Source organism: Rhinolophus ferrumequinum, chromosome 3, assembly GCF_004115265.2.
Source record: "Rhinolophus ferrumequinum isolate MPI-CBG mRhiFer1 chromosome 3, mRhiFer1_v1.p, whole genome shotgun sequence".
NCBI lineage: Eukaryota > Metazoa > Chordata > Mammalia > Chiroptera > Rhinolophidae > Rhinolophus > Rhinolophus ferrumequinum.
The window spans coordinates 99,254,309-99,278,815 of NC_046286.1; the positions used below are offsets into that span (position 1 = coordinate 99,254,309).

Here is a 24,507-nt window from a genome sequence, read left to right on the forward strand (position 1 = left end):
ACGTTATGCACTTGACATTTCATTTAAAAATTTCCTTAGAACTAAAAGGTTTCATTATAATAGATTAATTTCAAACAAACTTTATTAAACCTGATTGCTAATTAGGGCCCAAGCAATTACAAAGAAATGGCACAACTGATATTCACTGAGAGGTTATTTTTCTGAACATATTAACATGTTAAGGTGTTTTTCTTTTACAAATTTTAAGTCTCAGTAGAAATAACTGCATGTAGACATTATTCTGTTTTCTGTAAGAGCTCATGAAGAAACAGGATAGCTTTGGGTATTATATAAGGATTTACCAGTAGCAGTTTCATCAGCAAAGTGGTACTAAATACTTAATGTTGAGACTACAGTGTTTCCCCGAAAATAAGACCTAACCGGAAAATAAGCCCTAGCATGATTTTCAGGATGACTTCCCTGAACATAAGCCCTAATGCGTCTTTGGAGCAAAAATTAATATAAGACCCGCTCTTATTTTCGGGGAAACACGGTGGTACTCAAGTAACTTTCTGGTTAAAAAATAGATGACAACAGGGCTATCTGCACATTGACAACTGAGACAAAACTATAAACTGTCAGTCACTGTGTAGGGACCCAGAAGCATTTTATACCCATGAATTCTTAATGTAGCATAACTATATCTTTTCAAGTTATCATAATCTGTTCCTGGCTTCTTGTCTAAGCATTCGCAGGACCTGCAGGCGAGGTTATCTGGCAGGTAAGTACCACGTGGGAAGCAAACACCGCAGAGCCGCGTCCACTGTCTGATGTACAGGATTGGCCCATCAGCCTCATAGGAGCAAGTCTCTCGGGCTCTGACGGTCACACACTGACAAGAAAGTCTTCTGAAATTCATTTAATTAGACACACTGAGGTACTGCTGCTGTTAGCAGTCTGTTTATAAAGATTTTCCATGGTAGGTTATTATATATTTTTTCAGGTATAAAACTTGGTTTTAATCATAAACAGAAGTATTTCCCCGGGATCTCCTCCACATAGAGAAGTTATCTATATAATTATCTTGAAATAGTCTTCCTAACTTGGGAAAACTTGACCCTTCCCAAAGACGGCACACACACACGCACGCACACACGTGCCTACATGCATTTTAAAGTAAAGCACATAGAAATACTACTGGCTTCCAGTGCGGACACTGTCATCCATCCTGTGGGTTCAGAGAACAATCTGCACATCTTCCTGAGGAGAAATCAATACGTCCCTTTGCTGTCTGGCGTCTCCAAAGCCCACCCTTTCTGGAACAATCCTTTTGGAATTCATCCACCATGCTCATCTCATTGGATTTCAATGCTTCCTCCCACTCAACAGCAGGTTCAGACTTCTTGGGAATTGCTGGAAATATCGATTGCATTTACTTCGAAAGTCTTTCATCTAAAAGATAGAGGAAAAAAAAATCCATCATCAATGTTAAAAGAAGGGGGAAACAGCCAAACGACACTGTTGCTGACTGATGATACTTCATTGCTTGTGGGTACAGAGCAAAGAAAGACCAATAAAAGGTAAGAAACTGTATCCCAGGTACCTTGAAAGAAAATGACATACACCTCTTTTCTTCTTCCACATATAAATCTACTGGGTCTTAAACAACATAAAACTCCACTCTGCACTGGAAAGCAACAGACTGAACTGTCAACCCTCCATGATATTTATCCCCTACCAGAAGCACGCTGTGTATTGTTGGCTTTCACATATAAAGACGCAGCTGAGATCAAGATTTCTGTCTACCTGAATACATGAATATACTCAGGCTATTCAAGAGTTAGATTTTAGAGCCAGAGGGAAGGAAGTGGCGAGAAGACACATAGTAGGGGGTTAATAAAAGAACAAATCAATGAATGGCAGATAAAGTAGAATGTTTTATGTGCCAGACAGTGTTGAAAAATCTAGATAGAGATTTTACCAGGAGATTTGGAATCCAAGAGTTGGAGCAGGGGATGGAAAACCTTAATACACAGGATCAGCCTGAAGCACCTGACTCATGGAGAGACAGACCGTCCTCAGGGAGGGGAACACTAGCTTATGGGAGGTGGATAGCTTTTACACTATAATTAACAATGTTGTAAAGATCACGTAAGGTGCCAGATGGGCACTGGGACTTATCAGGAGGATCACTTCATAGACTGTGTCCAATGCACTGTACACCTGAAGAGCAGAAGTAGAATAATATTGAATGTAGTTTGGGTAGTAGTTTGGGGGGGTGGGGTCATCACTTTATGAGGGGTTTAGATGGTCTAACTATTATGTTGCTTTGTACACCTGAAACTAATTTTAAAATTAAAAACAAAAACAAAACACACATGTATCCCTGGCTAGGGCTTGCAATGTGCTGCCTGGCTCTTTCTCCGCTTCACTTTTCTGGTTGGAACATGTTACAACTGAGCTACTGACAGAGTTTCCAAATGGAGTGTTGGAGAGCCAGGAAATGAACAATCACTTATCATTCCACCTCTATGATATGGAACGTGGTCGGCTTGCTGAGAAGGGTGAAGTAGGGGAACTCAGATGAGGCCGGGGTAGAAGGGTGAAGCGTGGCCTGCTCCACTTCAGCATGGTTCTGTTCCCATTTTTTAGTGTTGGCTTTCTTCTTCCCTCTCATTTCCAAAGTACTGTGTTATTCATGTGTTCCCAGGGTCCTAAGTGAGTAACTGAACCACTAGAAGGAATCATATCTCAAAAATAACCAACTAGGAATAGATAGGCTTCAGAGCGAGGTAAAGGAAGGGAGGCAAGGGGGATAAAGAACACCACTTAGCCCTCTTGTTTGATTTTGCAGCGGTGGAAATGGAAACCCAGAGTCTACACTTAAGTTATAAACAGGGCCTCGAGCTGCTTTAAACAATGAGACTCCATAGAAGGTTTTAAAGCTTCTATCATTTATATTACATGCATAGTAAATCAAAACCTTCAGTTTTTTTCACCCATATCAGTTTCTAATATGCAGTTCAGAGGTGTTGGTCTTATCAGTGAGACTCTTATCACAGGCCAACAGACCATTCCCTTGCTTAAAAGTGTGCTTGAAGACAGACCTAGGATTGGAGTACATTTAAGCAAACTTGGTTATAAATGGACTGAATTCCACGATGACAATCACAGCTATTAGCACAGCGCCACCCCCCTACCCTGTAGCCCAAAAGTTTGGTGAAGATGGGGCATGCTGGGAACGAGAATCTCCATCCAACAACTCAGTTTTACTCTGAAGCATTTCCCCAACTCTGGGACCTCTTCCCTGTATCTTCCTCATCCCTCTTCCCTCTGACCAGGGAGAATTTTCTGTGCCTATGGATCACAGGGCTGCCCTTCTAAGTAGGGCCGCTGTGCACTGCACAACTCCAGGGGCTGCGCTCCGCAAAGACGACACGAATGGGTCTCCCTAGGCCTGGAGCCCGCTGCTCCCAGGACGGCATCCTCAAGTCCCAGTGTTTGTGTCCGAAAGGGCTGGGCTGTAATATTACCAGAAGTACCACTGTCTAAGGCAGCAGTTGTCCAATGGAGTGTCATGACAATTCAGACATGTATTACAAGTATTTTGTCACTAATATGGACATTCTGAAGACTAGATACAATTGACTTTTTAGATATTAGAACAGATTCAAGATTATATTTCTGAGTGTCACTCTCATTCACATTTCAATAGCTTCTTGAAGGGCCATATAGCCAGTACATCAGGAGTAAAACACAGGATATACATATTTATTATGCATGTCTTGGCAGGGAAAAACAGTGTGGAAACTTTTGTTATAATATATGGTGTGCTGAAAGATTACTTAAGGCTTCAGGGTGTGTCCCCAATTTAATTAATTTCATAAATCCTTACATCATTGATTCTAATAAATAAGCAGTTATTGGAATTAAAAGCTCCGAGTTTTGAAGTGTCTTTGCCATTGACTAGCTCATTTAGTTTCAATTTCCTCATTTGGGGGTGCAGGACTGCTGCCAGCCACAGTGCTGGGGTCAGAATGCTGAAAGCCTTAGGACCAACTAATAAGAGAGCCTTTGCACATGTGAATAATTGCAGCGCCAATGATAATTTTGAGGAACCTGGGAATTCAGCTTTTCATAAAACAGAAAAAGGTTATAAATGTTACCCGAACAGGAATAATGTCTGCCATTTGGGATTTCCTCCATGCCAGGCACTGTACCAAGCACTAGGCTATCACTTAGTCTCACAATTCTATGTGGCAGCAATGAGGACCACCACTTTCCATATGAGAACCAGAGGTGAGAGAGAGAGGTTAACCCATCCAGGGTGACATGGTTTATAATCAGTACAGCTGCCTGACTAATGTCCAGGGCTCTTCCCGTAAATCACTCTGATTCTGGGACCTGGAAAGACCATGGCACCTCCATAACCTCTACTATCAGCTTTCACTAAAAATGAACTTTGGAAACATATACCTCTGGCAATGGTGACCATTTTATTTTGAATGGTATGGCAGATTATTACCAATGTTTCACCAAAAGCCAGTACTCATCCATTTGTGGATACGGGGCGGGTTATATTTTCCCACCCTTTTGAAGTTAGGTAACCACGTGACTGGCTAATGTGTGAGTAAAAGAAATGTGTGTCACTTCCTGGGTGAAGCATCTAAGTGTAGGTATTTGCTTCTGCAGGCGTCTCTTCCCTTTCCACAGTAATCATGGAAACCCGTGTTGCCATGGCAGTGCCTTGAGAGCAAAGCAAGCTGAGGTACGGAGCCAACTTGTGGGGGACAGCTTCCCTAGGGTCGTGTAAACCCATTTTTCACGATTTTACATAAGATAGAAATAAACTTTTGTTATTTTAAGCCACACATTTGGAGATTGTTTTCTACTCCAGCATAACCCTACCTATTCTGATGGACATTAATGGTGAAGAATTAGAAAATAGACATAAGGCATGCTCTGCTGCCCTTCAATGGGACATTAAATTTGGCTGAAACATGGTTGAATAAAAATTCAAAGGCTGGACAAAGGAGAAGAGGAACTCTGTGCAGAAGAGCTTAAAAAGCTCTGGAACAAATGACCCACCATCCGTCCCACTTTCAGGACACTCAGCACATTAGTTAGTCCCATTATATGACACTGCTTCCGGGGGAATCAGTACGTTCCTAGATGTTTTCAATGAAATAGTATAGGAACTGTGAACAGCATGGTAAAGGGTCATTTTTGGGGGCAGATCACTGTCCTATGTCTACTTGGTTAAATTAAGCAGGACTGGCTTAGTTTAGACAGCAGCTGCTGGTCTCTTTCACTTCTGATTAGGCCTGCTGATATCCACATGGATCCTGAGGTACGTTTGAACATACCATTAATATTCAATTGCATTAGGAAAGCTAACATGAATACAATAATCTCAACTTGTTTTCTAAGTTATTAGTACTACCATTAGGTAAAGGTCGGACAAGCATCTTCACTTTCTCCTAAACCCTCACTACACGTATCACATGATGAAGTCTAGAATCTGTAGTCAAGTCAATTGATTTAGGAATAAAGTGAATGTGTAACTTGCTGAGAAATACAATCCCTGAAGTACTCATTAAATGGCCAATTTTAACAACAGGGCACAATTCAAAAGCCAGAGCTTTCTGTTAATGTAAGTAAGGTAAACTGCGCAGCAGCGACGACCCCGGAGCGTGTTAGGGCCAGGGCCCTCTCTGCTGCTAAGACTCAGCCCAGGAAGAACAATTTATAACATGCTTCTTGATTTAAAGTGCTAACAGGTCAGGTTCTCAGAGGCACTTCTAAAATGATTTCAGTCAGGCTTTATTTTCAGTAACTGCAGAATTTGGGGATGTTTTTCTCTGCCAAATAAATGACAGTAACTGTACCACCTCTGTCAAGCCTCTTCCTAAAAGCTTTGTATTTTACTGCATTAAAGACTTCATAACAGCTACCAACCTGATCACTATAATTTTTGTATTTTAACCTAATGATCCTGCTTCACTGGATGAAGGTGCGTGCACACATGCGTGCACACACACACACATACACACCCCCCATACGTATACACAGGACCTACTTGCAGCTACCATTTCATGATTTTTTAAAGGCCCTGCTGATAGGTTGTCACAGGAGAATGAAAGTAATCGATGGCTCTGTACTTCTGTGTGTACATTTATTTTTACATTGTAGAGAAGTTACTTTTTAAAAATTGTATATAAATGAAATAGTACATAAACCATCCAGAACGAAAGTATTAACATGTATTAATGAAAAGAATCAGAATTTCTGTTAACACAACAAACACCTACACCCTACATTCTTTTGGACCAAATGGCAACTACACTTATATATTCAAGGCAAGAACTGGTACCTCAATGGTATGAGAACACCTTCGATGAGGTCACTTAGGATTATTAAAAAACTCTGGATACTAAATAAAAGAGCTGGGGGGCTAAACAAACGGGAGTCACTCTATCCCCTTTCCTATATCCAACTTTTAGGAATCTAAGTTTATTAAAAAATTTAACATCTATAACCCCATTAACTACTATCTCTTCTTCAATAACTTCGGAATGGTAGATTTAACAACTTTAAAACTTGAGGTCCTTCTGAATCTCCCAAAGTGTTTCTGCACTCTTCTTCAGATGAGCCTCTTCTTCAGGGGTCAGCTTTACCTTTATAAGGTCTGTAATACCATTCTCTCCCAGGACACAGGGAACACTGAGGGACACTTCTTCATTATTCCATAGAGACCCTTAATTATGGTGGAAAACTGGATGCACTCTCCTAAGATTCTTCAAAATACTTTCTGTTAAATCAGCTACGGATAGGCCAATGGCCCAAGAAGTATAACCTTTCATTTTAATAATCTCATAGGCGCTGGCAATCACATCTTTGTGGACATTTTTCCACTGCTCAGGATCTTTATCAGTTCCTATGTGTGAGTTCACAGCCTTCAGAGGGACACCAGCGATATTCACTCCACTCCACACAGGAACACTTGAGTCTCCATGCTCTCCAAGGATCCACCCATGGCAGCTTTCAGGGTGGATACCAAGCCTTTGCCCAATCAAGAAACGAAAACGGGCAGTGTCCGGATTACAACCACTTCCAATAACACGGCTTTGGGGAAATTTACTTATCTTCCAGGTTAAGTAAGTTAAGATATCCACTGGATTGGAAACAACAATCAGCTTGCAGTGAGGACTGTACTGGGTAATAGTAGAAATCATGAATTTAAAGATGGCCAAATTTCCCTGGACGAAATTAAGGCGTGTTTCTCCCCTTCCCTGGCGTGCACCTGCCGTGATAATCACGAGATTGGAGTTTGCAGTGATACGGTAATTTTTGCTAGACACAATATTTGGCATTTTCACGAAAGGACTGCCATGTTGAAGATCCATTGCCTCGCCCTTCAGTTCGTCTTCGGCAACATCCACCAAGGCAAGTTCATCACTCAAGCCTTTAAGTAGGATGCTGACAGCACAGGCCATGCCAACCGATCCAGTTCCTATAATGGAGACCTTATTGCGATGAACGGCCTCCTCTGAAATTAAATGCTTCATAAGCTCACACTTGACAGTCGCCATCTTGGACACGGGGATGACGGGCCAAGCGCCCCCGTGTGCGATGCAGGCTGGCTGGCGGGGAAACGGTGTCATCCCCAGACACAGGAAATGCGCTCCGGCAGCGCCTACTCTCCGGCTGGCCCACAGGGCTCCCACAGCCCAGCTCATGGCCACTCACCCAAGAGGTGGAGGAAGAGAATAGAGGAAAGCGGCAGGCAAGCTTCCAGGAGCGAAGGAAGGGAGCGAGTGACCGTTGGCCACCTGCTCGGCTTGCCGCTGCGTCTGCGCACGGCTGTGGTGGGCCGTGGGCCGCGCCCCTCAGCCTCCTACTGCGGCTGCGCAGTACAGGCGCAGCGCGCGTGTCCTCCCGGAAGTCCCTGTCGCATCTGCTCTGCTCGCACTGAGGCGGTGGAAGGGCTCTCTAGCAAATGAACCCTGGAGTTCAAGTGTTACAAAACATGAATTCTCTTCAATATTTAATGTGTATAATAGACCCACCCAGATCCCTGGGATTACTGTATTTTTAGTATGCTAAAAAACGCTTTCATTAAGTACAGATGAAAAAAGGTTCAATTTTCTGAACCGTAACCCTGCCAGGAAGAGTGAAGTTGCCGGCATACTGTCTCTCCGTGGCCTTGTGCACCGTTTCCTTGCACGTGCACAAGGGGATCCTGCTCTACGTTGTATCCAGTTTGAGAACCTTCTATTTGGAAAGGGTTCTGTTGTGTTTACGCCAGTCACGAACCTGACCCACAACTTGGGAAGTCACAGGAGCTTGACAACAAGGGTAAGGGGCCGACTATGAACTCGTCCAAAACATTTTTAGTTTTGGACTAAACTAAAATAGCCCGAGGAGAAAGCTGTTAACTTTTTCTCACACAGAGGAAAGCTTATGATTGAGAGTCCTGATTACAAAATATTTCTCAAGTAGAAAGTTGTTGATGATGTAGCCTTCTTTACAATGAAAATACATCTTAAATGTCCTTAAAGTGGCAAATTTTAACTCCTGCACAAAGATAATTGATTAAAGCAGTAAAATAAATATGGTTGACCCTTAAACAACATGGGTTTGAACTGCACGTGCCCACTTACAGATTTTTTCCAATTGACCCTCACAGTTCAAACCTGTTTTGGTGAAGGGTCAACTGTATTAGCTAGGACAACAACGCATCCGTGTATCTTGCCTTCCAATGTGTTTTTCTGGTTATTCTTACAAATTTCCTTTCAAGTTTCTAAGGACATACAAAACTTTCCATCTGATGAAATATATATTCTAATAAACCCAATAAACTATAAAAGTCCAAATAAAACCAACGGTACTTTCTCCCCACTTATAAACAGAATTCTGCCCATGTAAGGATTGCTCGAAGCTCTCTTCTCCTTCTAAGAGAGCAACGTGCTCTCTCCTAATGGGGCTCCTGGTACACGCAGCAAACTCCCTCTGGTCAGCAAAAAAAGATTTCAGTTTTAGAATACTGAAACTTGACAAAATGAGTATTTCCTATTCAGGGCTTGAAAAGCTATCCTCATTCTTCCTGCCACTGAAAAGGAAGAGAGGAACAATAAGCACAGAAGTTGGAGAGCGGTGGGAAAACTGTGGCAATTAGCCACACTGATCCTTTCTTAGTGTGACTTGCTGGCACTTGAGCAATGAGCAGACACACTGTTTAGATGGTATAGTCACAAGCTCTGTGACACAAGAAATGGTAAGAGCACCACACGTGAGTTCTCTCCACACTATGTTAACCATTGCCAAATTAAAAATGGGAATTTAAAAAACGATCATCTTTACTTAATGGTGGCCAACATTTTAGAAGGATCCTTTTAAAAGACCAACTTTGATAGCTATTGTTTCTTTTATTTCCGTTATAACTAGAAATATTTTAATCTGATGCCTGTTCCCACCTTCCTATAATGATTCCTTTGACCAGTCAAGTCATTTTCCAAGATAAGTATTCTGGCGGATGAAATTCAAGGGCATAAAGACTCTTAGCTAGATAGCTTCTTTCTATAGTAATTTTCTTTCTAGAGTTTGAACCTCTTCAGAAATACAATTTCTATGAGAGCTGCCTCTTCAGTTTTTCCCCTTAACCACAACTAAATCAATTTTGAGGGGAAAAAAAAACACTCTCCAAAATAAAAATACCTCTAACAAAGCAGTTTTTTATGTCTTGGGATAAGAAGGAAAAAGAAACTAAGAAAGATGAAGAGATGTACATGACCTCCACAGCAGATTTAGGTCTACTCAAAGACGTTGGAAGCCAACTATAACTAGATATCTCCCCACCCTAATGATTTTCTATCTTGGGTGGCCCATTATTTCTTTTGAATGGAAACCTAACTCATATTATCTACTCAAAATGCAGTACAACATTATAGCCGATGGCAGGATTATGCCATGATACTTTTGTTTACCACTTAGGAGGGATGAAGCAGGAAATAAAGATGACCAGCAAGTCTCTGGACCAAGAATGGTTTACAATTAAGTCATCCTCTTCCTCCCACCTGGACTCTCACACCCACCAACACTAACTTTTTTCTATTAAGGAGTCCAGTTCAAATACAGATGTTCCTGGACTTATGATGGGGTTACATCCCGATAAACCCATTGTATGTTGAAAATATCGTAAGTCAAAAATGCATTTAATACAGCTAACCTACTGAACATTACAGCTTCGCCTGGCCTACCTAAAACGTGCTCAGAACTCTTACATCAGCCTACAGTTGGACAAAATCATCTCACTGCCGCTGCCCCACGTCACAAGAGAGTATTGTACCACCTATTTCTAGCCTGAGAAAAGATCAAAATTCAAAATTTGAAGTACACTTCCTACTGAATGCATAATCACTTTGGCACCATCAGAAAGCTGAAAAATCGTTAAGTCAATCCAGTCGGGACCATCTGTATTCCATCTTCTCCTAAATCTTCTAAAATGCTCCAAGCAGAATTGACATTTTAAAAAACCTATGCCACCAAAGTATTCTGTAATTTGATATAATTACTTAGGAATTTGTCACTCCAAAAGGGATCACGTTTTATTTACCAGCATATCCTGTCCTCTAGAACAGAGCTTGCTCCATAAATAGGGATTCAATAAATGTTTGTGGTAGAAAAGAATAAGTAAATAACTATAGAAGTGGGTAAAATAAGGCTAAAGCGCTAAAAGGTGAGAGAGAAATGGAAAGGCACTAAATAAAGTGGTAAGTAAATGTGTAGGTGTCTGTCTGGGGTTTCTTAGCAAGGTTGATGCATAAATTTCAGATAAAGCTATGGGTAAGCTAAAGAGTTCTTAACTATTCTCAAAGGCAACACCTACCTTTACCAAGTTAGAACATCCAAAAAAAAAAAAAGAAAAAATCCATAGTGCTTTAACACAGTAAATGCAATGGCAGAGAGAATATTTTTATCCTTTGAAGTTATTTAAAATGTTTTTTTCCTTGGAAATCTTTAAAAATATTATGCACAAAGCCCTCAATTGCAAAAAAAAAAAAAAAGGCAATGAAAACATGTTAGTTAATAAGCTGATCTAAAATTGGCTATAAACTCACCAGCATGCAAGTAGGGTATTAAATAAACAATTATTTAAAAATCTTCTTTGTGATTTGAAAGTTATAAAATGCAAATTGTAGTTTTAAAACAAATTAGTGGGCTATAATTGTATTGCTCACAGATACTAAATCTATATAACTATGTAATCCTTGTGTGGGGTTCTTTACAGATCCCAGCACCTGAAAGTATTATCCTTTGTCAGCAATACTGGGAACGCTGAGGAAGGACAAAAGCAGGGCCACGAAGCTTTGTCCCCTGAATAGAATAAAGGTAGACTGTCAATTCAAAGTCAACACTGCGATCAACCTCCTATTGATGGTATTCAAACATTATGGCATGAATTGGCAAGCTCTAATAAATTACCCAAATCTCATGTTTGTTCTTTAAAGGCATCATCTTAGACGTAATTTTTGGTGCAATGTAAATGAGCTGCTTGTATTACTCAAAACGGGGGAAAGGAAGTATTTAAAAGCGGCACAAAACATGAAAACAAATTAAAAGTCATTAGTATGTGTGTAAACATCCCAAATTGTATCTAAAATACAATTTTGAAACTTGAACTTTATGGCTAGAGACTAACTGCATAGGTGTTTTATTAATCTACTCCATTTATTTTCTGCCAGTGGATTAGTAACAACAGCTTTATTCATGTTAAAAAAAAAAAAACAACAAACTGACAAAGAACATCTTTGTGTATGGAAGTTACTTTCAATTTGAGGTAAAACATAAGTTACCTTATAAACTCAAAACCGCCCAAACAGATTAACTCCAGAATGTAAAGGTTAAAACTGAAACTTGTCTCCAAACTCTGTCTTGGCAAAGAAGAGAGTCAGCAGCGGGGATGACAGGAAGAGGAAGGGGTATTCGGGGATCAGCAAGTCCAGGGCTCAGAGGCCAGGAAGAACGCGGCCTTTCAGCTTGGCTAGAACTGAGCGTGATATAAAGCTCATGAGACACACAGCTCGGCTCTCAGCCGAAGCACCACTGACACTCTGGACCCTTCTTTGTGGACCTGTCCCGTGCATTGCAGGATGTTTAGTGACATCCCTGGCCTCTATCCATTAGACGCCGGAAACACCCCCAGTTATGACAACCAAAAACGTCTCCGGACATTGCCCCTGGTTGAGAAGACTGAGCTAGTGAGTAAGCAGGGCCAGATCACAGAGGGACTCATAAACCATTTCAAGGAACTTGGACTTTATTCTCAAGGGAAGAGGGAGCCACTGAAGTGACAGAAGCAGTGTGATCAGATTTCATTCAACAGATGTTCTCTAATACCCACTTTGTGCTAGGCACAGATATGATGCTGAGGACACAACAACGAACAAGATAAATGAGGTCTCCACTCTCAGAATTTACATTCTTTTTGCAAAGACAGATAAACCAAGAAAATGGTCAATATAATCTTATTTAGCGAAAGTGCCATGAAGAAAATAAGATAATGTCAGACAGGAACTGAGTGGTGGGAGTGAAGAGGCCACTTTATTTTAGACCAGATGGTCTGGGGAAGCTTCTCTGAGGAGGTGAAATAAATTCCGGTTGAAACCCAGGATGGCAACACAGCCAGCTGTGCCAAGACCTGGGGATGGAGTTTCCTGGGCAAAGCCAGAAGGCCCTAAGCAGGACGAAGCCTGGCCGGTTGAAGGAACAGAAGGGCAATGGGAGGGGTGAATGTGGTGGTTCAAGATGACGCTTGTGAGGTAGGTGGGGCTACATCCTGAGCGACTTCAACAGGAGCCACCGAACAGGTTTCAATAAAGGAGTGACATGATCTGACCTACATTTAAAAAATATTTCTGGTTGCTCTGTGGAGAAAAAATTCTGGAGGAAGTAAAGGAGAGGTCACTTTCCTAGATAGGAAACTATTTCAATACACGAGGCAAAAGATGAACAGAGGTGGAAGGACGAACAGAGCCAGGCTTGTTTAGCAGCAACGCTAACAAGCAGGACTTGCTCGTGGATCACATGGAGGCAGTGAGGGGAAACGAGACTCTAAGATGATTGTCTGCTGGGTTTTTCACGTAAGCAACTGGGGGATGGGAGTGGGTAAGACTAAAGGAGGAGCAAGGTGGGGAGGAGGTGAGGAAAGCAAGAGGTCCAGTTAGGACATGGAGCGCTGACAGACCTGTGAGATAAACGTGAGGACGGACAACACGCACTTGTGAGGCAAATCTGAAGGTCAGGCTGGAGCTATGTATGTATCTGGACATCTTCAGATTATAGACTGTTTTAAATGCCAGGAACTATGGCATTTAAATGAGCGCACCAAGGGATGGAGAACAGAAGAGTCTAAGTAGGAAGCCACCGGACACTGATGTTTAGAGGTCTCCCAGGAGAGGAGCCAGCAAAGGAGACAGGCAAAATGGCCAGTGAGATACAGGTATCTCAGAAGCCAAAAGAGTTCATTGAGGGAAGAATGCTCAGTTGTGTCAAGCGTTGTGAGAGGTCAAGTGGCAGAGGATAAAGACAAGACCTGATCTGGCCACAAGGAGGGCACTGGTGACTCTGCCACCAACAGTTTCAGGGAGTGCTGGGAAAGAAGCTGAACTGAGGAGAGAAAGGGGAGGAAGTGAGACAGGGACCATGGGCAACTCTTTCAGGAACTCTGTGAAAGGAAGCAGACAAATGGGCTGGTAGCTGGAGAAGGATGAGAAATATTGAGAGAATTTTCAGAGGCTGCAGAAACTAGAGCATGGCTCCACACACTGTGGCAGAGGGAAAAACTGACGGTCAGCGAAGGTTGAAGATAATTAAGGAACAAGGTGCTTTGGTAGATCCCAGGGGTGACACTGAATGCCCATAAATCGTGGGTGGGGGGCAGGAAGGATGGGGGCCCTTAGGTAGCAGCATGGCCGTTTTACCCATGAGGACATGAAGAAAGGCAGTGAGTGGTACAGATGCAGGTGGAAGCCTGGGGAAGGTGAAGCCCGGCGCACTCCTGCAGTGCCGTGGAGAAAGAACTGCAGAGAGGCAAGGCGGGGCAGGCAGAAGAGATCAGTTGCAATAATATATAAATGTATCAACATATACATTTTTTTCATAGTGTTAGATATTCCTAAGTGACTAACCAATAGTAGATACCTTTTCAAACAAAGCTTCAGGGGAAAAAGCATACACTATCAGGTCTTCACGCAACAATGCTTTACGGAGAGATCTGCTCATGTGAGTCCAATCTTCCAGGCTTCGTGAAAGAAAGAAGAGCAAAGAACAAAAAAACCCAAGTGAAATCAAGGACACCTCTCCTCCAGTGGAATAAGTCTGGGAACATTCTTGGGGTGATTAATCTGATCTGTGTCAGGCCTCCAATAAGAAGCCTTTTATAGCAGAGCTTATCTTTCTTAGCAATTCTTGCACATTCTCACTTTATAAAATGCCTGGGCTCTATTTTACTTATAAAAGGAAACTGGTGGGTTTTTAAAAGAGCTATCTTGGCAATGTGCCAAAACAGCTGACTTCCCACCCCCCAGCTTAGGGAAAAAGTGGATTGGTCATTATCTCTCCTTTTAAACTGAGCCAGTCCCTGTGACGCGGGCTCTCTGTCACCAAACTGCTCCCCCACGCACGTGAGTGCCTCTCACCACCGATGCCAGGTCCATTAAAGCTTCATGGGAAGTCAGGGTCACAGAGATATTCTTGTCACCTCAGACCTGAATTTAACTGATGCACAGTGCCACTTCTAATTAATTTGAAAATGATTCCAGGAAAATATTCCTCAATGCTTAAGCTTTTTGAGGCTCGAGAGCTTGATAGATGGAACTATCTCTGCAAGATCATGATGACGCTGTGCTCTGGGCCTTCCAGTAAGTACTGTCGGGAAGAGGAAGCAAGACTGGGTCTGCTGACGAGGTCATCAGTGTAAGAAACTGAAGCCTGCTTCCTGGGGGCAGAAGCCTGCAGAGGCCTTTGGAAGCACTGAGATTACTGAGATTCGATTGGGGGGCGGGGGCGGCAGAAGGGAGATGTTTCCACCGCTTTTCAGACTTCTGCAGGCCACTCAGAAGTGGCTACCACTCAACAATTTGCTAGGAGACTCACATTTGTTTGTAATCTTTGAACTTAATCAATGAAAAATATATAACATAAAGTCTATTTCCTTCTTAGATAGCTTAGAAGTTAAAAACTTCTAAGCGTCTCCATAGATTATTTTACATATGGGGTACTAGCATTCATTCTACGATGCTGCTTCATTTGAAATGACTAAGACAATGTAGGAATAAATGTATTTAATATGAGATACGTCACAATGCTGGTAAAACCTGAAATTAGCGAAGTCAAAGAAAGAGATTTGACTGTGATTAGCAAAAGCCCTCAAATTGGTCAGAAGGTAATGAAGAAGTGAGCTAAATATTAACATAAAAGGTATGGCTGGCAGCAGCTACAAAAAAGTGCTAGAAAAAATAAATTTTATTAGCATACATCCAATATTATCTTAGAGGAAAGGTATAATATCACTTCTCTTATAGGATGTTTCTTAGAATAGGAAAGTTAAATGACAATTTTAAGAGAAATATTTAATATATGTTTTATTCATCTGTTTTTACTTTTATTTTTTTAAAGAAAAGAGGCCTAAGCTTTTCAGAAAGAAGCAACCAATGTCAGCAGATGAGGAGGCAACACTGGCGCTGGAGAGTACGCACGACTGCAATCACAGATTATTTCCGTAAAAGCCTTTACAGCAGCAGGGCCTTCAGAGACATGCAGTAAAGGAAGAAAGAGATTATTTTCCGCCTATCAGATTGGCAACCATTTCAGAGTAATAGAAGCCACTAATGGCAAGGGTGCCAGGAAACTTGTATGCACTGTTGACATCTTCTAAATTACATCAACTTTCCTGGAGGGCCACTTAGCACAAATATCAAAAACATTTTTAACATGCCCTCTGATTCAACAATAACATCTTCTGTCCTTAGCACAAATTTCTTGACCAAGACAAGTACAAAAAGATGTATGCCTATGAAGGTACACTCTGGTGTGTAACAGTGAAAAATTACAATCTAAACACTGTTGGCAGGAGAATGATTAAATAAATTATAAAACACAATAGAGTACCATGTGGCCATTAAAAGTGATGGAGATTTATATACTCTACAGCGCAAATGTTCCTATGACTATCCAGTGAAAAAAGGTGCCAGAATAGCCTAGTAAAACAGCATTTATATGCGATTATGTGAAGTGCCTATAGAAGAAGGTCTGAGGATATTTCACTGTAATGGGTGATTATAACTCAGTGAGATCTGTTTCCTTTTTTGCACTTTCCTACACTGATTCTTTTTTCTAAAAACAATGAAGATATATTTTTACAAAAAAAAAACCAACAAAGCCATCTGTTAAAAAAAAGATAGGTCCAAAATATATTTTTCTTTAAAAATAAATACCAATATATGTAAATAAAGACAAATACCTCTTATCCCCATGGTAAAAAGGTAAACAAAGCAAAAAACTCCCTTCATTTATAAGTTAATTTTTAAATATACATCTCTGGACAATTTAAAGTATTTTTTTTTTTTTTGCCCCCACCTGGTTTTTAAGCCATTATTTCTCAGTCTAGTTGTAGGGCGCAACTCCCTGGCCCATGTGGGAATCGAACCGGCAGCCTTTAGCATTAGGACCACAGTGCTCCAACCGCTGAGCCACCAGGCCGCCCTAAAGTATTTCACAATAACTAAGAATGTTTTCATTCATGGTTTTATTACTATTGAGGTAGCTTCTAAGAGGGCAACAACTTGAAATGATCTGTAAATTCTAACTACACCAAATATCATGAATATATTATAGACAAACCACATTAAACATTAGCAATGTGCAATTCTAACCAGTACTTTGAGAACATAACCTCACTTCAAAAAACAGAATGTGGGTCCGCAGACATAAGAAGCTATATAGCTTCCATCATATTAAATCAGGATTAGTTATACACCGAATGTTTTTCCTTCTAGGGGGAGAAAAAAAGATAAGATAGTCTAACCATAAATACACTCAACTTCTTCAGAAATCCTTTCAAGTATCAATACCTACTATAAATAATAAAAGGTAAACAAAGTGAACAGGCCATTGCTCTTGAGTAACATATAATAAATAACTGTAGGAGGCATGGTATTCTTTTGATAACTGGGGAATTACCAGTTGGTATCACAAAAGGTCCTATTTACTGACTGACGAGCATTTACCTCAACTATTCTCTAAACTTCACATGTCTGCCCTGGTAAAACGATCTAATCCCAGTGCACGGTGTGCACTCCTCTGGCCTGAAGGTGTCGGTCTCCCAGGACCATAAACCCACAGTAACTGTTCATTCTTTTCATTTAAGTTACTGTGATAAAATTAATGTTGCCTCAGTCATAATCAGATAATAAAATACCATAATTTAAAGTAACTGATGAACCCATACTAAGCGATCAGGCCATGCTTGCCGGCCCAAGGCTGGTCGGGGTGGAGCTGGAGAGGCAATGCCTGAACCTGAACTGACTGCTACACAGACGTGCGGAGGGTCCTCTCTTAAATTCTGGGCCCACTTATCTGCTTCAATCGATTGACAGCATTGGTTCCTATCTCTCCTTTTTTGGAACCTCTGATTAAATGATATACCATTGTGTAAAATACAAATTTATATTTATATTTGATGTGTTATACATATTCTACGTGAAATGAAATACTACAATTATGAATAAACAAAAAATAAATCTAAAATATTTCTAAAAATCTGAAGAGCTTTGATTTAAGCATTTTCTACATGTTCTCTTTCAGGCCAGCAGATGTAGCTGTAAATTAGAACAGGGAATGTAAGCTGTTCTTGGTCAGCCATTAGATGGCACCCTTCTTTTTTTGAACTGCGTTTATATTGAAGATTTAGTGTAATTGAAGGCAGCTATCCACAATTATTTGACGCTGGAATTGATTTTGATTTACCTGCATTTATCTGGAATGATCATCTCGATTATTTATTGAGTGTACAGACTTGGACCATTTCTGTTCAACATTTTCTGACTAAGACTGTTTCCTTAGTTAGTGAAAGATGACATTTCCTAGAAACAGGCAGTAAATAGTGATAAAAATTCATCACTGGATTCAGAGCAACCTCAGTTACCATCGAAACTCTCAAATGCAGGAACTCTCTAAATGTAGGGCTGAAATATACCATATTACTCTCTACAAGCCTCAGAGCAGGGTCACGTAGTAAGAATTTGCTTAGAAAGTCTTAAAACCTAAGCTTTCTATAGTAAGTCGACTAGAGAGCCCTGCCTTAGCACACTGCCTAGCTCAGGGTAGCCCCACAAACGTCTTCTGAATGATCAAATCAATAAACACTGCTGCTTTTAAAACATGTGCCCTTGACAAAGTATCAGTGGTCCGTTTTTCTTTGAGCATTCTCAGAGGAGGAGCTCAAACTGACACACCGTAGGGAGAGTGTATTTGCAGTCTCTCTTTTTAGTCAAAGACAGGAAGATACAATCTAAAAGGGTCCCAAGTTATCCTAATATTCAATAGGGCCAAACAGCAAAGAATTTTTCTCCCCTGAATATTTTATTTAGACAACAGTCCTCTTCTCAGTCCTATACAACAAAGAAGTTCACACTCTAGAAACTAAACTAGTACAGTCTAGCCCATAGAGCCCAAGGTCTCATGCATATAATTTAATTTAAATAACCTAAGTTTGTTGGTCTATGAAAATTTGCCAGCAGTTTCTTTAAAAATAAAGGTCAGTCAGACTAGGAGAAAAGCAATATTTGTTTGTCTATCAGCATATGTTGAGTGAAAAGTACAATGCCTATGTTTAGTTATGATTAAGCCAAATGTGAAAACCTCAATCATGTCAGTAATAGTAGCAATGCCCATGGCACCAGCAATCCTCCTCTTCCTCCCCTCTATTGAATCACTCCCCTCAGCATGCATACTTGCTGTCAATTCTCCCTACTTAATATCTGTCTGTCTGTCTGTCTCTCTCGATCCCAAGTCCCCCATCTAGATATGACCACATTTCTTTTCCTTTCAGCAAAACTCAAGGCGTGTTTATACATACTGCCTCCAGTCTCTCTCCTCCATTCTCTTGGATCGCCTCCTCTCACGCTTTACCCATCATTGACGCCACATTGCTAACTCATGGACAATCTCATGTGACTTGGCCCCAGCATACACCTCCTTGAAATATTTTCTTCACCTGGCATTCAAGTTACCATTCTCCTGGCTTTTCCTACTTCTTCGGCAGGGAAATCTCCTTTGCTTTCTCCCCACTCCCCAACTTCTAAACCTTACGAGTGCTTAAGAGCTCCTTCCTCGAGCCTGCTCTCTTTTCTCTCTACATTCATTGCCTTAGTGGGCTCACCTGGTCTCCTAGCTTTAAATGCTATCTGTATGCTGATGAGTCTCAAATTTATATCTTTACCTTGCACCTCTCCTCAGAATTCCAACCTTCTATAGCTAACTGCTTACTTGACTCTCCACTTGGCTACCTAACTGATATCTCAAACTGGCAAGTCCCAGATTGAGCTTCTGACAATAAACCCCACGCCTGCTCCTGTCACACTGGTCTCCATCCATTTTCCAGATGCTCAGGTCAAAAGCCTTGGAAACATCGTTAACTTCACTTTTTCTCTCACCTTTGGCATCCAATTGGTAACAAATGCTTGTTGACTCTACCTTTGAAATATATCCAGAACCTCTTTCCATCAACTCCACGGCTGCCACCTATCCCGAGCCACCATCAATTCTTACCTGTCACAAAGAGCCTGGGCCACAGAACTTCCTACCAGTAGTTTATTTAGAAAGAAGCCAATCATTCTGAATGCACAGCTCTTTAGCTTGGGGAATAAATCTCACACACACACACACACACACACACACACACACATGCACACAAGCTTTTTGGATTTTCTCTAGTAATATGTAAACACATTAATAATTTAAATAACAATTTTAAAATGCTTTAACTATTTTAGGATATTGATATATATGGATGTCAAACATCATAGAAAGTTGCTCCAAATTAAATACTTTGACTGAATAAGTAGCTAGTGCCAATTTATATAGCATGAACATTGCTATGAACTGGTCACTAATTTATATTTGACGTTTCACCATCTTCAAATATTTATTTATATGATTTACTAGTAATTAGAAGTTGCCTAGTTGTTAGTAAGAATTGAGTCACATTCTCTGTCATTACTTCTCAAGACAGAGAACAAATTATCCGCCATTTTGAAAATCAGAAAGATTTATATCGCAGAAAGAAGAACGAACACTCCAGATACCAATTCCAGGACTGTAGTTACTTACACTGTGAACGCCTAAAGCTTTCCAGACGGCAAAGCTGATCACACCAACCCCACACCACGCATACAGGGAGCCCCAGCCCAGGGCTCGCAAGGCAAGGGAAGACCCACTCTCCGGGAGAGCAGCGGTGGCCACACTTCCCTGCGATGAAGACAGAAAGGTTGGGATACAAAGCATCAGTTCACAATGAGTAAATATTTAGGGAGTTTTTGAAATGAATGTGGGGGAAAAAAAAAAAAAAAAAGCAAACACACACTAAAATACCCCAAGAGAAACTTTGGAAGTTTATATAAAACTATTTATATTTGTTAGTGAGAATGAACATTTTCCCAAGTTATCATGAATCAAATGCTTGTCTTTTGAATTGTGTATTTTTGTTAATTGCCCATTGAAAGTTTTCTTATTTGTATATTCTATTTATATATTAATGTTCGTTAGCCCTTATACCGATCATATATACGATCCTATTTCCCTAGTTTGGTTTACTTTTAATTCCTTTTGTTTTTGGTCCAAGTGCATTCTAATGCTTTTTAAGCTTATTAAAATTTCCCCTATGCTAAAGTTACAGTCATTTCTCCCTTTTTCTTTAGCTGTATTTTTGTTTTAAAATTCTCTCTTCTTTTTACCTGTAACTCTTTAGATCATCTGGTATTTCTTTTGGTTTTCACGGGAGCTGATGAACTAAAGGGAGTTTACTTCCCAAGTAGCTTCGCCACTGCCCCAGCAGCACTCCATCCATTATCCTCCTCCTCCCAGCTTATTTGAGAAAATTACATAGAGACAGGTTTATTTTTAAGCTATTTTTGTACCACTAATTTATTATCTATTTTTTATGCCAGAACCACAGATTTAATTACAGAATCACAAAAACTCTTAATACCAGAAAGTATATCATACTCATTACTTTTCTCAAAATTTTCTTTGCTCTTTTTGTCCACTAATTCTTCTAGAAAAACCCTAGAACACTCTGTCAAGATTTCTCCAACTCCCAAACAACTGGAGAAAATGCCCATACATTGGTATTTTCATTAGAATGACATCAAACGAATTAGCTAATCTGGTAAGAGACAGCAAGTTGATAACATCCTATCTTCCACCTGGCATTTCCATCTAAGTCCTTTTCTTTTTTAAGAATACTTTTGACAGTGCTCAACACATTTCTTAATAGTTTCTTTACACACGTGTTTTGTGATTGTGAATGTTACTGATAACACACAGAAACTCCGTTTATCTGTCTTCTGTGCCTAGCACATGCCCGGACCTAGCAGACACTCAGTATTTGCTGACTTATACTTTTTGTAAATATACCTTAGACCCAACCAAATTTTCAAGAAATTTTTCTTTAGACATTTTCTATGACAAAAACAATATACTCTCTGATCTAATTAATTTCCTCCTGTTGCTGTAATTTTAGAGTTGTTCCCTAGGTACCGCAGAGCTCCCATAAATGCACTAAGTTCTAATTGGCCTAAATTTTCATCCGGAATAGCAGTACGACTAACCAAATATTATTAAACCAAGTAAGTGCTTTGGCCTACATTTTATTTTAGAAACTTAAATTAAAAATTCCTTATTTTCCTGGGAAGGACAGAAATTATGTATGTATTATACATACACATGTATTTTTAAAAGTATACATAAACCCACATTTGTTTTACTAAATCAAGTGAAAAAGATAACTATGTATAAAAATAACTCTTAATGACATAGCAATTCTTAATAAAATATTAATTTTCTCAAACTTTTACATCCTTTTTAAAAATAGTACATGCTATATTTGTATATCAGCCTCAGAAATTGATTGAGATGAAATACATTATTATTACTCATTGTCTACATACTTCCAAAAATGAATTTTTAGTGGAAATTATATTAAAAATTGATCTGTCCTTATTATTAGGTTTTTAAAAATCTAGTCACAGCTTTTTCCTCTGGTTTGTATGTCACATGACCTCCATAAATCCTACTCAGAAGTTTCAAAATGAACATTGGCTGACTGGCTGCAGGGAAAGACTGACTTGCCAAAGAAACATGTTGTTTAAAAAATCTTTAGATATAAACACATATGCTAGTCACATACAGATAATGAAAGCTACATTTTCCCTCACTGCCACATTATTTTTTAAATTTAAATTAAAACGAAGGCATGTGCACATGAAGTTGACTTTAACAAATCACATTGTAGTTATGGTATTTAATATCCCCAAGATAAAACTGAAAAATCATTTTCTAATTGAAAACTGTCTTTACAATACATCTGAGGCCTAAAGACGTTAAGTGCCCATTATCTTCTAGCAGGTGACAAGAATCAATCTATTATTCACAGGTGCAGGAAGGATCAAGAGCAAACTGTTCAGTTTGGCAGAAAGCCAACTACACACCTAAGAACAAGGTTCACTTTTTAGTTTTCTTCAGTTTAATGCAAATCAAACTGGTATTTAAAAAGAATGTTCGATCTAGTTATTTCCTCTACAGAGCATTCTTATCTGATACCACATTTTGATATATTCTTTACATCACAGAAATACTGGCTGTGCTTTTATAATGTATATACATTTTTTTTAAAGATTTATTTTCATAATTTCTCAGAAGTAGCAATAGCAGAAAGATGACGACTTGCCCTTTTTATCTACTCATCACAGATATGGGTTTTGAAATAACTCAGTTATTTGAAGAACTTTGCCATGCTATAAAAGTAGGGGCACCATGTTAATTTAGATAAGTAAATTATTTGTGTATGTATATATTATTCCATATTTGCTTTAATTGTTTTAACCAAATAGATATGTAATATGTACATTATTTTCACTCATAGTGCCTCAGTTAGTCCCACAATCATTTTATGACACTGCTGTTATACAAATGTGCCATATGTAACAGTTTTTTCAAAAACCTTGATCTATTTTAATCAACCAAAGAAACTCAAGAGTGGAATTTTTTGGCCACCTTAGCTTGCACCTCTTTCTGTTTATTCAAAGGAGGAGGAAGAAAAATGAATGTTCATTCAGCACTTACTATTGCTCTCCTTCAACTCCCAGTTTCCTAGCATGAGATTTAGTTCAGAGAATGCAAATTAACACATTAAAGGAAGGATTATCATCCAAAATAATAACAGTGTAGGCGGTCCCCAACTGACAGTTGACCACTTTAAAGTCTTTTGGGTTGCGATTTGAATCTGTATTATGGTTAAAATCTAGATTCTCAGGCTAGTGGATAAAAGTCTATTCAAATAACAAACCTGCTAAAAAAAAAAAAAAAGAAAAGGCATTATTTAGTCACCAGACGTAATCAAAGATGGACAGAGCGTCATGGTGAGCAAGTTTCTTAATCTCTGTGTCTAAGTTTAATGGGGACAACAGTACAGGGTGCCAAAAAAATGTAGACAAGTGGACACTTTGGTCAATGTTGTTCAAGCAGTTGTTCGCCGTAACCGGAAGTGTCTGGACACTGATGGTAAGCACTTTGAGCACCTCTTGTAATTGCAGAAGTCAAATGTGACTTGTATTCATCTTTGTTATAGGTATATATTGAGTATTACAATTTTAATAGTTTTTTCCTTTCTTAAAATGTGTATACATATTTTTGGCACCCTCTGTATAGTACCTCACAGGGCTGTGATGGGAGGTAAATGAATCCTAACCCTAAGAACAGCAGCTGGCACGTGGTAAGCACTCAAATGTTAGGTATTATTAAGAGAAAAACGCCCGCAGTACACTGCCTAAGTGGTAGTACTTTTAAAGTGGTGCTTGCTCAGGATAAACCCAATAACTGCTCCAGAACCTCTGCGCTCCTCTACAAATCACTTTAACTCTCAAGAGTCTGGATCAGTGGTAATGCTAATTTAAATGTTTTCCCAGAGGGGAAGCAAAACTTTATATATTTAACCATCCTGAACAGTGGTTCCCAAACTGTGGTCTCAGGATCCATTTATACTTGGACCCCAAAGATTTCTGATTATATTATATTTATCAATATCTAATGCATTAAAAATAAAACTAAGAAGTTCTTGAACTTTATTCATTTAAACATAATAAACTCATTATAGATTAACATAAATATATTTTTACAAAAATAATTGTTTTATAAAACAACAAAATTTAGTGCAAAGAGAGGCAATCTCTTACATTTTTGTTAATCCTTTAAATGTCTGGCTTAATAAAAGACAGTTGGATTTTCATA

The 24,507-nt window shown here is 39.6% G+C and overlaps 2 protein-coding genes across 2 annotated transcripts in view; both read right to left on the reverse strand.

Moving 5' to 3' along the window:
• Window positions 1-382: 382 nt before the first annotated feature.
• The window catches only part of TMEM242 (transmembrane protein 242), a 28,305-nt gene continuing 4,180 nt past the window's right edge, over window positions 383-24,507 (reverse strand). Inside the window, 3 exon segments of the mRNA XM_033103375.1 lie at window positions 383-1,374; window positions 1,377-1,392; window positions 20,332-20,469. Coding sequence (XP_032959266.1) covers window positions 1,160-1,374; window positions 1,377-1,392; window positions 20,332-20,469 — 369 coding nt within the window. The 3' untranslated portion in view covers window positions 383-1,159.
• LOC117020741 (L-lactate dehydrogenase A-like 6B) lies at window positions 6,260-7,834 on the reverse strand. Its single transcript, XM_033103374.1, is given in 3 exon segments — window positions 6,260-6,682; window positions 6,685-6,712; window positions 6,714-7,834. Coding segments are annotated over 3 exon segments (1,143 nt in total). The 5' UTR covers window positions 7,680-7,834; the 3' UTR covers window positions 6,260-6,533.